Below are 17,419 nucleotides of genomic sequence, written 5' to 3' on the forward strand. Positions count from 1 at the left end.
GGCTTTATAATGATATATATATTCACTTATTATTCTTATTAATTCAGTAATAATAATAATACAGAAAAGGCTCCCAAAACTCAGCTACTCAAAGAAGCTTACACTTCATTCACAGCCCTAAGCCTAATCCTTCACAACGTACCCCCTACATCTTCATCTGTAGGACTTTGTTTGTTCTGTGTTTCCCATGTCCTACCACCCTGTACGTTGTGAGATAAAGGGTAGAACCTCTCCTCTCCCGATGATTTCAGTCTTCTAATTTCCATTATACACTTTTTTTTAGACATATTTGTCGAACAAGGGATGGTAATAGCCGTTGGACAGTAATGGTCCACAAGCTTGGGAAGCTCTATGTTAAAGTGTTACTTTGTCTTCTTGGACACTCAACTTCATGAGTCTCCAAAAAGTCCCGAATAAACTTTGGCTCCACATGTATGCCCTGCTTTATACAAATTTACATGTAGCGGAGAGTTCACAGAGATTTCCATGGCCTTGAAGACACAGACCATAAACATCAAGTTAAACACCTCTTCAGCTCCTCCACTCTGAAGGCCCCGGGGAATAACCAACAAAGAAAAAGGCCACCAAGGTCAGCTTCAAGACCACCACACTCTGATACCTTCATACCTCCACTCCCCTCAATCGACCTCCGACACTTTCTTAATAGCTAGGTGACACCTCCATTCCTACCCCCACAGACTGAAATATACAAAGGCCATAGAGGTCCCTCTCTTGGGACAAGTGTCAGATTTTCCTAATGACAGCTCAGGAAAAGTCCAAAGCATAGGGCACAGCATTCGACGGCAGAATGGAGACGACGTAGCCAGCCCAAGGCACTACATAACTCTTCAATTAGTAGAAACATTATCTTTCAATTAGCAGCGGATGTAAATTTGTAACTATTATGCATATATGTTTTTTAAGTAATATAAGATAATATAATATATATATATATATATATATATATATTTATATATAAGATTTTAAGTAACATAAGTTGCATTTTCCAGTTTGTGCAACTTTTTTAATGTACTTTAATGTCAAGTGGCGAAATATTGTATAAAATTACGGAGATAGTTTTATGGAAAGTAATGAGGGCAGAATGTGGATATAGTATAGTTTTGCGTCACGCTCCACTCATCACATAACTTTCAGAACAGTGGACAATCCTACTCCAAATTCCATATTATTTATGATAATATATTATGATTTTTTTTAATGATGACATTAATTGGAATCATAAATTTTGCCCTATTCCTAAAATGTGTTTTGGAACAAGGATGTTAGTCGAGCCTCCTTCTCCTACAGAGCTCCCCAAATGTGGAATATACTTTATAAAAACTTCCAATATTCCTCAGTTTTGAGATCTCCTTGTACGCCACTGCAATGGTTATCTTTCCAGAGACAAATAATCCACGTCCCCTGGAAACTAGGGACATTCTGCTGTAAGGAGTCTTGTAGGGGATGGCTGACACTTTCTGGCCCATGGGTCAGGCACACCCTGGGGATCTCAAAACGGAGGAATATTTGAAGTAGGGGACCCCTCGCCCGTACCACAGTAAGATACAGACTACCATACAAGCCAGCTATTGTCTCACTAACAAACACACTTACACACTAACACACATGCACACTCCCTCTAAAACACACCCTAAAACATACTCCATGACATTTCACACATCAGCACACCTCACACAAGACACCTCTCATCATACCTTCTCCCTCTCATCACACCTCTTACCCTACACCCTAACCTTGCTTGTAGCTGTTCCTTAGAGCTGCTCACACACTGTGTGACTGGCCCCAAAATAACCATGGGGGCCATGTTACATTGCATTACATGATTCTACTGCACTACTACCACTGGTGAGTGGGCTGGTCCAAATCGGACCGGTCCTGTCTTAAGAAGTTCTGGACTGGGAGACAGAGACATGCTCATACCTAGGAACCCCCCAGCCCCTCCACCAAAAAAGGGAGCACTATGGGCCTACCCTGGAAATGGTCATGCTATGGTCATGCTAATACAGGCTGCCTATGTCACTTTGGGATTCCTTACCTAGTGTTCCACGGACTCCCATGTTTCTTGATACATGGCTTTGAGAATAACAAAGCTCCACATACCCGCAGCTGGTTTGATTTCGATGACCCACGACCTTTTCGGACACATGAACGCCATGAATTCGTTGGGCTTACGGTGAGCAAAAAAGTGACAAAAGCCGTGCTGCGTAAACCGTACAACACGCAATATAAAACCTACTCACTTTCTTTTATCCTAAATATAATACTCCGGCTAAACGTGACATTTAGTCTTTTATTTTGAAAAAAAAAATGATGATGGAAATGTTATAGGTAATAAAAAAAATTTTGGAAATGGATGCTATTATTATTATCTGTTGTTTTATATCGCACCATCATATTCCGTAGCGCTGTACAATGAAGTCCTCGATGGATTAGCGTCTAACGTTATCGCTCCCTAGCCATGTGCTGATCGGGTATCGAGCGCCGATTACGCCATAAAACGGGCTTTCCGGGCCTAGCGATCAGAGCGCTTTCTCCACGCTCTCTGCAGATTTCATGTAATATTACTTTATTACAGCGACTGCTGGGCTTTATCCACTGACTGTAATTAGGAAAGCATAATACGGTGTTCATCTGTGGCTCATTAAAAAGAAAACGATTAACTGAATTATCAGCAAACGGGGAGGTGGACAAATATGTTATTATTTGCATGTAATTTCCCAGCTTTCAGCCCTGTTTTCCAGGACACGTTGCTGGATGATACTTTGGAACAGCCTGCCAGCAGAAGAGGTAGATGCTGAAACATAAGGAACTTTAATGTCTGTGGGATAGGCATAAAGTGACCCTGAATATAAGACGAGCCCAAGGACTGATGGGTAGGCCAAGGGGGTCTTATCTGCCGTCAGATTAAACCAGTTATGAAGCCTTTGGACAGGAGACTAGAATTTAAGCCATGATACTGATCTTCCCGATCTCCTCCTCTGCCCCTCTCGCATTACGGAGTTAACTAGGAATGATATGCGGAGTCACAGCTTATCCTAAAAACTGTTAATGCCATTTAATTTGTTATTGGCCATGTAAAGGTTAACAGAGAAATAATTCACCAAGCTAATGCTCCACAAAACATCTCAAGTGGGTAATTAACAGCTGTACCTGCGCTGCACCAGTGATTCATATTTGCTGGTTATTGCTGCTCAGTCATTATGGAAGAATGAAAATACAAAAACATATGTTATATCATAGAAGCATCCATAGCTAGATCAATCCGGCGCTGTCTGAGCCTGTCCTGATAATCTGCAGTCACATCCCCTTACATTACATACAAACCCAGCGCTGTCTGAGCCTGTCCTGATAATCTGCAGTCACATCCCCTTACATTACATACAAATCCAGCGCTGTCTGAGCCTGTCCTGATAATCTGCAGTCACATCCCCTTACATTACATACAAACCCAGCACTGTCTGAGCCTGTCCTGATAATCTGCAGTAACATCCCTTACATTACATACAAACCCAGCGCTGTCTGAGCCTGTCCTGATAATCTGCAGTCACATCCCCTTACATTACATACAAACCCAGCACTGTCTGAGCCTGTCCTGATAATCTGCAGTCACATCTCTTACATTACATACAAACCCAGCACTGTCTGAGCCTGTCCTGATAATCTGCAGTCACATCCCCTTACATTACATACAAACCCAGCACTGTCTGAGCCTGTCCTGATAATCTGCACTCACATCTCCTTACATTACATATAAACCCAGCGCTGTCTGAGCCTGTCCTGATAATCTGCAGTCACATCTCTTACATTACATACAAACCCAGCGCTGTGAGCCTGTCCTGATAATCTGCAGTCACATCCCCTTACATTACATACAAACCCAGCGCTGCCTAATAATACCCTTTTCCCCAGCAGAGGGAATTAGGTCCTGCAGAGGGACACTTGGGAGGTATGGTCTGAGCCTGTCCCGTAATGTGCTGTAAATACCTGATGTAAAGCGAGTACTTGGTGGTGTCCGCAGCATCAGTGTGTGTGTGTAGGATGCGGACCCGCCATATGCCGCGCATTAGTTCAGGTTAATAAATTAGACTCTTTTAAGAAAATAAACGCGGCTTCCTGTCCAAATATTTGACAGTTTCCACCTTGGAAAGTCATTACAGATGTGAGCGGGAGGGTATAAGGGAGCAGCACACTGTAGCATTAACGTATTGGATAATATGACATAAGAACATATGGAAAGAATAACCCAGAATGTGCTCTACCACGTCACAGACCAACACAGTCCATTCACGTGGGGAGGAAAAAGAACCATTGTCATAAAAAAAACACGGAACATTATTGTCTGCAAAATAGTAATTTAACCCTTTGGGTATTCATGGCATCACTTTGCTTTGCTACACAGGGGGATGAAAGAGTTAATGCCGTAAAGCCGCAGGCACTGGCCTGGCTGGGGGCAGTTTCTCACCCGGTGATAGGAAAGCCCGCTGTAATGATATAAGAAAGAGATTAACCCTTCACGTGGTTGCTCTTCAAAATCCCCGTGCCTCGGATTATTTTAAAAGCACCGGGATATCCTGCAGCCAGTGATAAAATAAGTATGGCCGCATTAGTGATATAGTTTTTTTTTTTCTGAGAGGGTGGTAGATATGTCGAACAGCCTCCCAGCAGAGGTGGTAGAGGCTAGTATGGTGAGAGAATTCAAACATGCATTTATTGCGTGTTTGCGCACCTTTGGTGTTAGGCGTGTTAGGCGTGTTAGGCGTGTTAGGCGTGTTAGGCGTGTACGTGTTTCAGACGGCTGCCGGTATGTGAATACGCTGCGTGTGAGTCTGGAGGAGAGCTGGGATGTGGAGATGAGAGAAGCAGATGGTCCCAGGAATGCGCAGGAAGCGCTGGACAGGGAAAGGTCTCGCAGGAGAATACAACAGAATATTTATCACAAGACAAACAGGGTGAGAGGACTATTTATCACCGGGTAACAGCTCTGCCCCCGTACACCGCAGCTAAGAGGACCATATCCTCTGACCCCCATATCCTACAACACGCGGCATTTAACCCCCGCACGGATACGCCGATCACATGACAACACTAACAGACCAATATAGCGATATTCTCTATGAGGAGCAGGGCCGCGGGCGTATGACCGATGTATATAATCCTACCTGTCAATGATGACGGGGTCTGACGGCGTCTCGTTCCGATTCCCACAACTTTTCTTCTCACAGCAGCGACTGTATGGAGAGAGAGAGTCACGGTGAGTCTGGTGAACATTGCAGAGAGTTAACACCCCCCCCCCCACTTACCCCAGAGACCCCCCAACACAGAGGGCTCTATTCACTAAAGGGAGAGCTGTGGGAGAGCTGGGATTTTAACTCCTTGACTTCACTTTACATTATCCAACCGCAGGAAGAGCCTGTATGGCCCTGTATAATGTATAGCTAAATCAGCGGATCATCTATGCATTATACAGGGCCAGCTCAGCCGTTGCTGGAGAAGTCTTTCAGCGTTTGCTCTTCATAACAAATTGTGAAATATTTATATAGCGACAAGAATTTACACAGCACTACTTACAGTCCATACATTGAATGTACAATAAACAGGGTGTATCTGTTTTACACACCGAGCGGCGCGTATCTGTATTACACACCGAGCAGCGTGTATCTGTATTACACACCGAGCAGCGTGTATCTGTATTACACACCAAGCAGCGTGTACTCTGTATTACACACCGAGCAGCGTGTATCTGTATTACACACCGAGCAGCGCGTATCTGTATTACACACCGAGCGGCGTGTATCCGTATTACACACCGAGCAGCGTGTATCCGTATTACACACCGAGCAGCGTGTATCCGTTTTACACACCGAGCGGCGCGTATCTGTTTTACACACCGAGCAGCGCGTATCTGTATTACACACCGAGCAGCGCGTATCTGTATTACACACCGAGCAGCGCGTATCTGTATTACACACCGAGCAGCGCGTATCTGTATTACACACCAAGCAGCGTGTACTCTGTATTACACACCGGGCAGCGTGTATCTGTATTACACACCGAGCAGCGCGTATCTGTATTACACACCGAGCAGCGTGTATCTGTATTACACACCGAGCAGCGTGTATCCGCATTACACACAAAGCAGCGTGTACTCTGTATTACACACCGAGCGGCGTGTATCCGTATTACACACCGAGCGGCGTGTATCCGTATTACACACCGAGCGGCGTGTATCCGTATTACACACCGAGCGGCGTGTATCCGTATTACACACCGAGCAGCGTGTATCTGTATTACACACGGAGCAGCGTGTATCCGTATTACACACCGAGCAGCGTGTATCTGTATTACACACCGAGCAGCGTGTATCCGTATTACACACCGAGCAGCGTGTATCTGTATTACACACCGAGCAGCGTGTATCTGTATTACACACCGAGCAGCGTGTATCTGTATTACACACCAAGCAGCGCGTATCTGTATTACACACCGAGCGGCGCGTATCCGTATTACACACCGAGCGGCGTGTATCCGTATTACACACCGAGCAGCGCGTATCCGTATTACACACCGAGCAGCGCGTATCCGTATTACACACCGAGCAGCGCGTATCCGTATTACACACCGAGCAGCGCGTATCCGTATTACACACCGAGCAGCGTTTATCTGTATTACACACCGAGCGGCGGGTATCCGTATTACACACCGAGCAGCGCGTATCCGTATTACACACCGAGCAGCGCGTATCTGTATTACACACCGAGCAGCGCGTATCTGTATTACACACCGAGCAGCGCGTATCTGTATTACACACCGAGCAGCGCGTATCTGTATTACACACCGAGCAGCGTGTATCTGTATTACACACCGAGCAGCGCGTATCCGTATTACACACCGAGCAGCGTTTAGCACACATTGCTGCGCACAGACGTTGTGCTCGGAGGTTAGCCGGCCGGCAGCCTTTGTGTTACATTCTGCTCCTGCTGATTGCATAACAAAAGTGTGTAAATTCTCACCATCTGTCTGCGCAGGGACAGGGTGACCGGACCCCCAGTGCAGAGTCCCAGCTGTGAGCGCTCCGCGCTGTCAATGGCTCTGTCATATTAAGCAGCTGGAGGGTCTGCACTGCCCTCTCCGTCTGCCTCACTCAGAATGCCCTTTCCCCTCATCCAGGAATATTGGGGGTCCAGAGTGACCAGCAGATAAAAGACATTTCCTCCACATTAATCACATTTGCTGGATGCTTATTTTATTCCCCATTGCTATATTAAATTATATACATTTTATTGATTTATTAGCATTTACCATCCCCTCTGGAGCACCGGTACATGAACCCACCACATATTCAGTAACACAGTAATTTGTTATATTTCCCAGCAGGCACTATTGATAAAAACATAGCAGTGTTTTCAGGATATAAATATATATATATTATATTTTATTTATATAACGCCAACAATACTAAATCTGATTGGCAGGTTTTATATTTGTCTACAGAAATTTCAAAGAAATTATTAAAAAGAAAAATAATACTACAATAATAAATGGAGGAAGAGCTTAAATACGATGCTTGCACTTTTATTCCACAATTTGCCTTCTAAAATATGGTACCATAGCAAAAATCTTGATTCGCCATGATTTTGGAGAAATATGGATCCTGGGAGTGAAATTATTAGATAATGGGAGATTAAAATCTAGGGGTTCGCTGTTCCTTAGGGAGAGTAGAATCTTCTCTATAGACTTATCTGTCAATTATTAGACAGTCCTTGACAGTCAACAAAGCTTACAGTGGCTCTGAATTACAAAACTCCTCCGTTTGAGACGTGATCTCAAGTTACATCATAAAGCATCCTCGCTTCTGTGATTTCTGAGCACCGCAAGCAATGCTTCCCTATGGCCTCTCCCATGTAATGAATGAATACGGCGCTGCTCGTTGGTCCTTTACGCTGTTACTAAACACTGTATGGATGGTAACGTTCAGAAATTTAGACTCGACTTACATCGCTTTTTTTCCCCTGTAAAGTGATGTAAGTGTGAGGACTAAGAAGTTCTTACTCTGCGAATGCCTCCACCTGCACTGTTTGGCTCGTATTAATTCTACCTCCGCTGCACTAGCCTCTGGCTAAACGTATTATTAATGATAAGCCTCACCTTTGGAGAGTTCTTGATGAGAACGGTGACAATTGTCTGATCTGCGATGAGACGTTGGTTACTAATTGGGTGCACTAACTAATTAGCCTTTTGTTCCTGTCCTGAATCAAGGTCTGAAGACGACGACGACGCTGGTTTAATATAAAACTGGGACTTTTATTAACTCTTTCATCAAGGCTTATTTATGTCGGTCTAGATGGATGGAGGGACGGTCTGGAGCAGGAGGCTTTGCAGCCAAATTGCTGTAAGTGAGGTGGGTAAAGGGAGCGATCTCCAAGAGGAGGAGGTAGGCATTAAGAGAATGGACTAATACATTACAACACTTATGACGCTCAGCCAGCCTCCTGCTGAGAGTAATAAATGCATGGATTGACAGTACGTTTGAAATGAAGGTGCTTCGTCTTACAATGAAGGGAGTACATCCAGTGTGAGTGAGATCAGACCCCAAGCTAGCAGCTTGATTTTGGTAACCCCTTGAACTCCAGCTACCACAATATATAACTCCCATTATACTCAGGCAGATACTGGCCCCTGAACACAATAGAATCTCAGTGGCAAAGGGTACCGTTGTAGGACATATAGGTCATGTATCGATCCCCTTACCTGCACATGACTTCATGCGTGAGCAACACTCTGCACATCTCTGGGTTCTTATTCTGGCCTTCATATGCTATCGGCTGCAGGAGACATCAAACACAAGGTTACCACCTGTCCTCTAACCAGGTCTTCCACCCCAAAAAAACTCTTCTAAATACACATTTGCTTAAGAGGTCTCACCAAGCCAAAAGTAACCCTATAAAGAGCCCACACCCCATATATATATATATATATAGTTAGGAATAAGAACACATGAGCTCTTACCTGTTTAGTAACTGAATCAATAAGTCTCACAAACAGATCTTGTTCTGTGCGGACACCTGTAGAGAGAAGGTGGAAAATCAGGTGATGGAAAGTCTAGAACGGCTGTAGCTGCCTCTTGTGCAACCTCCATAATTGCATATGGTTACCCTACATACCCGCATATGAGTTCCCAAAATATACCCTAACATGTACAACTAACACATCCTTTCTTTTAGGCTACACGGGGAACCCTAACAATGCCCTTACAAATACCCTCATATGTGTTACTCTTAAAATACCCTCACTAATATACCATTCTATAAGTGGTATAATAATAATTCTTACCCCTGCATCTACAAACGCACCCCTTTATTTGGCTTTCCCTCCATCTCCCCATCAGAGGTAAAGTTAAACCCTCTGTATTTCTTATTCAATATATAACTTAGGAGAACCACCTATACTGTTCTAGGTCCACACAGAGAATACTTGATCAAGTAAACTGAGGGCCGCATACATATAGAGATAGCCTGATGTTGGGGGTTGGGTGTTGAGCTCCAATGGACTCCATGATGTCTGCCCCAGAATGGCTGTTTCTAAGGTGTCAGGGGTATATAGTCCACATCGAAGGCACATGGCCTCTTACCGTTGCTGTATAACAGCTGGAGTCGGTAGTGAGTTCCATTATTGGTTTTCTCGTTGCCCAGTTCCTTAAAAGAAAATAAGTTTGTATTATATAACATTTTTGGTATGTCCCGAAAGTACCGAAAGCCCACTTCGCAGAGGCGAGTGTGAAAATAACATGACATTTATATGAGAATGTCTGTTACCCTGTATTCTGCAATGGAACGGCCTTCAGCTATAAACAATATAAACTATGATGTATACATGGGCTATAGCCATTGCTGGAATAGAATGTGAGCATGGATTATTTTTGTCGACACTCTATAAAATCCTTTATAAGTCGTCTGTAATACTATAGGGGTAAGCATGGAGAATGGTGTTATATTATAACATGCTTATTATACAGTGGTGGATTCAGGTTAAGCCTGACCCAGGGCAGTACCGCCCCGGGGGCTTATATCATCTGCCATGTCCTCAGAAATTTTATGTCCTTCTGGCTTAGAAAGAGACTTCCTCCTGGTACAAGGTCATATGGAGGTTGTGCCACCTGGGCACAGATCATCATAGTATAAACAGGCTGATAGATAGATGTATGGATGTATGGATAGATAGATAGATAGATAGATAGATAGATAGATAGATAGATAGATAGATAGATAGATAGATAGATAGATAGACAGATAGATAGATAGATAGCCCAGCACTGAGGAACAGCACATACTGGACCAAGTAGGGTAAATGAACAACTTTGGACCAAAAAGAGCAACCAGAGCAAACCATATGAGTTGGAGGAATCTAAGGGGCCATGCATACCTTTATATTATTAAAGGCAATTTATAGAGGATTTTATAGAGTGACAACAAATATAACCCATGCTGGTGTTATAACACAATACAGATTCCTCTAAATTATGTTACTGTAGAGAACAAAATACATTTTGTGCCTATAAATATTGTATAAGTGTACAGCCAGGCAGATGACGGGGGGCACAGAATAAGGGGGTTCAGTCTGAGAAACAAGGGAGGCAAAGTGACACTCAAAGGGCCAGCCATAAGGGCAGGTATAGTCCATAGAATGATGTGTATTCAGATAGAAAATATCCATAAAAATATTATGTGCAAACAGAACTCGGTGACCAATAAATATTAATGTGCTAGAAATATGAACCCAGTATCAGCGGGCCCTCTATGATTTGCATTGGAAGGTGGCTTTAACACAAGCTTTATGATTTATATGTCATGGTACAGTGTATGACTTGGAGATGATGTCATCAGACAGTGTATCACAAGGAGCTGATATCATAGGACAGGGCTGTATTTCCATCCCCCCATCTTTGGGGTGAGCCTCCCTGCTGTGTTGCCGTTTGGGGAAATGCTGATATCCAATAAATTACGCAAATATATTTTTATTTTTAATTCCATGCCTGCGGTTTATTTTTTTACTATTATTTATTTATTAGTATTATTTTATCACTAGAATGTGACATCTCTGCTGTCTAATGCAATGATTCTCTCTCCCTATCACAAGACTCACGATGTCTGTAACCATTCCTAAAGATACACTGTATTTTATTGACTATGAGGTCACTCACACGTGTTGGTAGAGTTCTCACCTTTTCATTCTCCACAAAGTCCACGAAACTCGTCCTTTCGATCTCCACGGGCTGTCCCTGCCGGTCATACAGAGCCAGCACGAAGTGGAAGAAGTTGGATTTGCGCAGGTTGGAGGGAGGCTGCTTCTCAAAGTGAGCCCGGGACACTGCAACTCCACTGCAAGCAATATACATATATACACTGTTACCCTACTGCAAGCAATATACATATATACTCTGTTACCCTACTGCAAGCAATATACATATATACACTGTTACCCTACTGCAAGCAATATACATATATACACTGTTACCCTACTGCAAGCAATATACATATATACACTGTTACCCTACTGCAAGCAATATACATATATACACTGTTACCCTACTGCAAGCAATATACATATATACTCTGTTACCGTACTGCAAGCAATATACATATATACACTGTTACCCTACTGCAAGCAATATACATATATACACTGTTACCCTACTGCAAGCAATATACATATATACACTGTTACCCTACTACAAGCAATATACATATATACTCTGTTACCATACTGCAAGCAATATACATATATACACTGTTACCCTACTGCAAGCAATATACATATATACACTGTTACCCTACTGCAAGCAATATACATATATACTCTGTTACCATACTGCAAGCAATATACATATATACACTGTTACCCTACTGCAAGCAATATACATATATACACTGTTACCCTACTGCAAGCAATATACATATATACACTGTTACCCTACTGCAAGCAATATACATATATACACTGTTACCCAACTGCAAGCAATATACATATATACACTGTTACCCTACTGCAAGCAATGTACACATATACACTGTTACCCTACTGCAAGCAATATACATATATATATATATATATATATATATATATACACACATATTTATACTGTTACCCCACTGCTAGCAATTTACACATATATACTGTTACCCCACTGCAAGCAACGGCAAGCAATATACACATACAGTATATGTTTCCCCATTGCAAGCAGTATCTATCTACATATATCCTGTTTACAACTGCAAGCAATATACACATATGTATGTACTATTATCCCACAGAATGTGTACTGTTACACATTGCAAGTAATATACACATACATGCTGTTATTCCCACTGCAAGCAACATTGACATAGATAATGTTACCCCACTGCAAGCAATATACCCCTATACGTTTACCCACTGTACACATACTGTTACCCCTCTTCAATAATACACACATATAAAATGTTATCACACTCTGTATATACTGTAACCCCACTGCAAGCAAAATACATGTATACTATTACCCCACTCCGAGCAAATATACGTATATATCCTGTTACCCTACTACAGGCAATATACACATATGTACTATTATCCCACTGTATATATACTGTTACCCCACTTCAAACAACACAGACCTATATTCTGTTGCCTTGCTGCAAGAAACATAGACATAAACTGTTACCCCAATTCTATCAATATACATAAATGCTGTTACCCGACTGCAATCAATATACACATGTTTACTGGTACCCCTACTGCATGCAAAATATCTATCTATCTATCTATCTATCTATCTATCTATATATATATATAGATATATATATATATATATATATATATATATATATTGCACTCTAAACAATAAACAGCTACATGTTTATACAGCACAACAACCCCAGTGCATTCTGCTATATTTACTTGTTATTACACTTATTTTTAGTTATATGGCACCAACATATAGTGCAGCGCTTTACTCAGTGTGCAGAGGGCCCTCTCCACACTAAGACTGCATTGCAAACAAATTGCACATGGATATATGGATATATATATATATATATATATATATATATATATACTAATATATTTACTATTTTTATTGCACATCACTGTAAATGGTCCACATTCACTGCAAAACATGTACACGTGTGCACTGCCATCTATACTGTACTGGCACCTCACTGCAATGTATATAGATGTATCCTGTTCTATACACTGCACTGTCACATATCTTCTGTTATACATCTGCTGCATGGCACTGATATAAGTCATATATATATCCACATATTATTACACTATGATTGATACGCACATTGTCACCTATAGCCATAGACAGATTACACTCCCTAATACTACAGTATAGACTTTCAGCAGCCCCTATGGTGATACAGTATCCAGTGTCATGGGGTGGAATAAAGTAGCAAGTTACAGCAAAATCAGTAAAAACAAATATTTCTATAGGTTCTATAGATAAACTAATATAGCAGGCACCATCATGCAACAGGTAATTATACACACGCGCGCATATCTATATATCTATCTATCCATCTATATATATATATCTATATCTATATATATATAGCTCTAAAACCAACGGCATATGCACGTACACATTCTCTGAGCACATGCCCCTGCGCTATACCGTGCGGTCGGTGTATGTAAAGTTCCCGCTGGCATGTCAGTAACGGAGCCGGCAGACACCGTACATCCCGTGATTGCTGATTGCTCCTTATACCCGGTTTCATTGATTAAACCTCCCCGTTACCATTCGCTCACATCGCTCCGTTCTCCCCAATCGGTGATTTGCTGAAAACGATTTCTGCTTACAAACAACGGGAACCAACGATCCGATGTATGGAATACATATATTAAATTACTGCTAAAAGCGCTACAAGAGCCCTGCTACACAATTACCGCGCCCAACAGGTCCTTTCCTCATACCGTGAGTATTAGATTGCCCCCTATACGACAAGAAACAGTATATATATATATATATATATATATACACACACACATAAACTTATACATATAAACTCATATACATATGTTTAAACACACGCATATATATATATGTTTATACGTTTATCTCTACTTTTATAACTCACATGTCTATGTATTTATAGATACACATTTATATTTAGTTTATATATATATATATATGCGTTTTTTACGCTCACATTTGACTATTTAAATTATTTTTTTCTGGTTTTTTTCTCTTTTTTTCTCTATATGTTTTTTTTTCTGCATTGACATCCTTTTATTCACTATTTTCTTATTATATTAATATTCGTTATAATTAGCGCTGGCGGTATTTAAATATACGTTCCCGTAGTTTGCCCGTTAATTGAATCACATTACAGAACGCGTTCCGCCGACGGGAACTTGTTTTAGGGACACAAACCCGATGTCTGCGCGGTGGCTGCTGCGCCCGTTAACACTTTTCAGGTAGTTGGTGGTTTTATCGAACATTTTGGGGGTCAGGAAACACCTATTTGGGGTCTGCAGAACGTAAGAGTTTTTTCTTTCTTTCTTTCTTTTTCTTTTTCTTTCTTTCTTTCTTTCTTTCTTTTTTAAGTTTAAACATGTCCTTTCTCTTTCTTGTTTTAGATAAAAAAGTTAAAGCGTCCTTTTTTTAAGGAAAAAGTTAAAACACGCAATTTCCCTTTTTTAGCAAAAAACGTTAAAACATACACTTTCTTTTTTAGCAAAAAAGTTAAAACGTAATTTCTTTATTAAGAAAAGAGTTTAAACGTGCAATTTCTTTATTTAAAAAAAAGTTAAGACGGGCAACTTATTTTTTTAAGAAAAAAGGTATTTTCAAGTGTTATTTATTTTAAAATCTGCCTTTTTAATGTTTTATTTATTTATTTATTTATATGTTTTGAATTCATGACATGGAATCACCCTCAGGCTTTAGAACAAAAGTAAAGATCTTAGGATGTAAAGTATCTACCCCATAACATATTATATATATATATATATATAGATACATATAGATACATATTATATGTACATAGATAGATACTGCACGTGTATGTGTGCCACATAAACTGCACACATAAATTCATCTTAATTCATACATATTTAACCTACACATTTCTAAAGCATGAACATACATATATGATTACAAAATCTGTTTTTACTGTAATGGGGCAGATGGTGATAATGGAGATAAATGGACAGGGATAGATAGATAAGTGGATAGATAGATAGATAGATAGATAGATAGATAGAGAGATAGATAGACAGACAGATGGATAGATAGAGCTCAAGTATTGATCTTAGAAAGGCGTTATAATAAATACTACAATTGGGCAATTTACTCACTCTTGCCTTATCTATACATTTATACATTTCAGTTTGAAATATATACATACACGTGGACAATGTCCACTATGTATTTATTTATATATATCGATAATGTACATAATACACAATATACAGTATATATATATATATTATTGTTATTAAGGAGAAACTGAGAAATGGTCGCAGCAAACAGAGTATCTAAAGTGATAACTTTTCACGATTATCAGTGGGAAGCGATATAATAGAGACATGATGTATATCTGTATATATATATATATATATATATATATATGTATGTATGTAAATAGAGATATATGTATGTATATAATATATTTGCTCCCATGAAAGTGAAAGTGCCGGTGTGCGGCCGGTGTGCGGCCGGTAAGCGGTGCGGTGTGCGGCCGGGGAGCCGGGCAGGGACCGGCCGCACGGAAAGCCGCTTTTTTCACTTTATTATCCGTTGTTTGTATGAAACTTTTTCCACTTGCAGCCGGTAATACACCGGGATCCGGTTCTCACTAATTCACCGGATGGTGCGGGATTGAATGATTATTCTGCATACTGTACCAACTGTATATAGCGCTGGGTGCGGGGTATATATATATATATATTGATGTATATACTCATGTAAAGATGCCTAACCCTAAACTCAGCGCTGTACCGGACATATACACTTACACCTATACATCCCAGTATGTATGTAAAGCTCAGTCACACACATCGATCTATCTAATTATTATTAGTATTATTATTATGATTATTATTTTTTTCTCTTTTCTATGTCTATTAAGCACTTATCTATCCCAACATAGTCCCCGATAACATGAATGTGGCCCATGCGTCCAGGGGTCATGCCAAAGCGTATGTTCTGACCCTATGTACTTATTGCACATTCATATATGTTTGTACACAAAAGCACGCGTGCAGACCGTGAATACACGACTCCGTTCCTATCCGTGTGGACGGATGATGTGGACTTGCCTAAGATTGTGGGGAAGAGAAATCCAACTTACGTCCCCCTGTTACTGTGGACTACCAGTCCCATCATGCGCTGTGATGCAGAGGCTGAGCATATTAGGAGTTGTGCCATGGAGTAGCAGTGGTTGGGCACCCTGGGCAGGGTATGGGATACGCCGCTTGGGCACTCTGGGCAGGGTATGAGATACGCCGCTTGGGCACCCTGGGCAGGGTATGGGATACGCCGCTTGGGCACTCTGGGCAGGGTATGGGATACGCCGCTTGGGCACTCTGGGCAGGGTATGGGATACGCCGCTTGGGCACTCTGGGCAGGGTATGGGATACGCCGCTTGGGCACTCTGGGCAGGGTAAGGGATATGCCGCTTGGGCACTCTGGGTGGTAGGAGTGATGGGCGCCACTTTCAAAGTTCAGGTACAGCGGATGGTGAGGGGGCACCCGGCACATAGCGCCCCAGGAAAGAGGGGTGACACACAGAGCCCGCACACCCGGGGGAAACGACTCTTACCTCTGAGCTGCCACCTTGGAATCCAAAACTCCGACATTCCTCACCCAGGACCTGACTGGATCCATTCCAGCTCCCAGCGCTTTGTCTCTCAGGGCAGGTCCTCCTCTTCCTAAAGTGTCCTGGAGCCCAAACATGTAGAGCTGACAGAGAAGTTTCAGGGAGGTCCCAGCGCCTCCTGCCCTCCCCCCGTCACCTGTTCCCCAGCAATACGGTGACCCTGGTTCATCTAACCCTCTGGATGCACTGAGGCAGCATCAGCCCAGAGCATGAATGAGCCCCCCGGAGGGGAGGAGCCTGCTCTGTATCTCTCTTCTGATTGGTTGGGTGCTTTCAAGAGGACCCTGCCCACAGGCTGAGCCTTTAACTCTCTCTTTGCCAGCGCAACATCAGTGAAAGTACTTGGTTTAGTTGGGATCGTGGAGTGTATGCCTTCCCTGACTATCCATATCTATCCATCCATATCTATCATCTATCCATCCATATCTATCTATCTATCTATCTATCTATCTATCTATCTATCTATCTATCTATCTATCTATCTATCTATCCATCTATCCATATCTATCATCTATCTATCTATCTATCTATCTATC

General features: G+C 41.7%; 1 protein-coding gene across 2 annotated transcripts in view; it reads right to left on the minus strand.

Annotated features, from left to right (window-relative positions):
• The window catches only part of EBF2 (EBF transcription factor 2), a 48,611-nt gene extending 31,565 nt beyond the window's left edge, over positions 1–17,046 (minus strand). For both annotated transcript variants that reach the window (XM_053462489.1, XM_053462488.1), the window contains exons 1-6: positions 16,827–17,046; positions 11,240–11,396; positions 9,650–9,713; positions 9,028–9,083; positions 8,770–8,843; positions 5,181–5,249 (exon numbers count right to left, since the gene is read on the minus strand). In XM_053462489.1, coding sequence (XP_053318464.1) covers positions 5,181–5,249; positions 8,770–8,843; positions 9,028–9,083; positions 9,650–9,713; positions 11,240–11,396; positions 16,827–16,960 — 554 coding nt within the window. In that variant the 5' untranslated portion in view covers positions 16,961–17,046. The remainder of the gene's footprint in view (positions 1–5,180; positions 5,250–8,769; positions 8,844–9,027; positions 9,084–9,649; positions 9,714–11,239; positions 11,397–16,826) is intronic.
• Between the last annotated feature and the right edge of the window lie 373 nt (positions 17,047–17,419).

The sequence above is a fragment of the Spea bombifrons genome, chromosome 4 (genome assembly GCF_027358695.1).
Source record: "Spea bombifrons isolate aSpeBom1 chromosome 4, aSpeBom1.2.pri, whole genome shotgun sequence".
NCBI lineage: Eukaryota > Metazoa > Chordata > Amphibia > Anura > Pelobatidae > Spea > Spea bombifrons.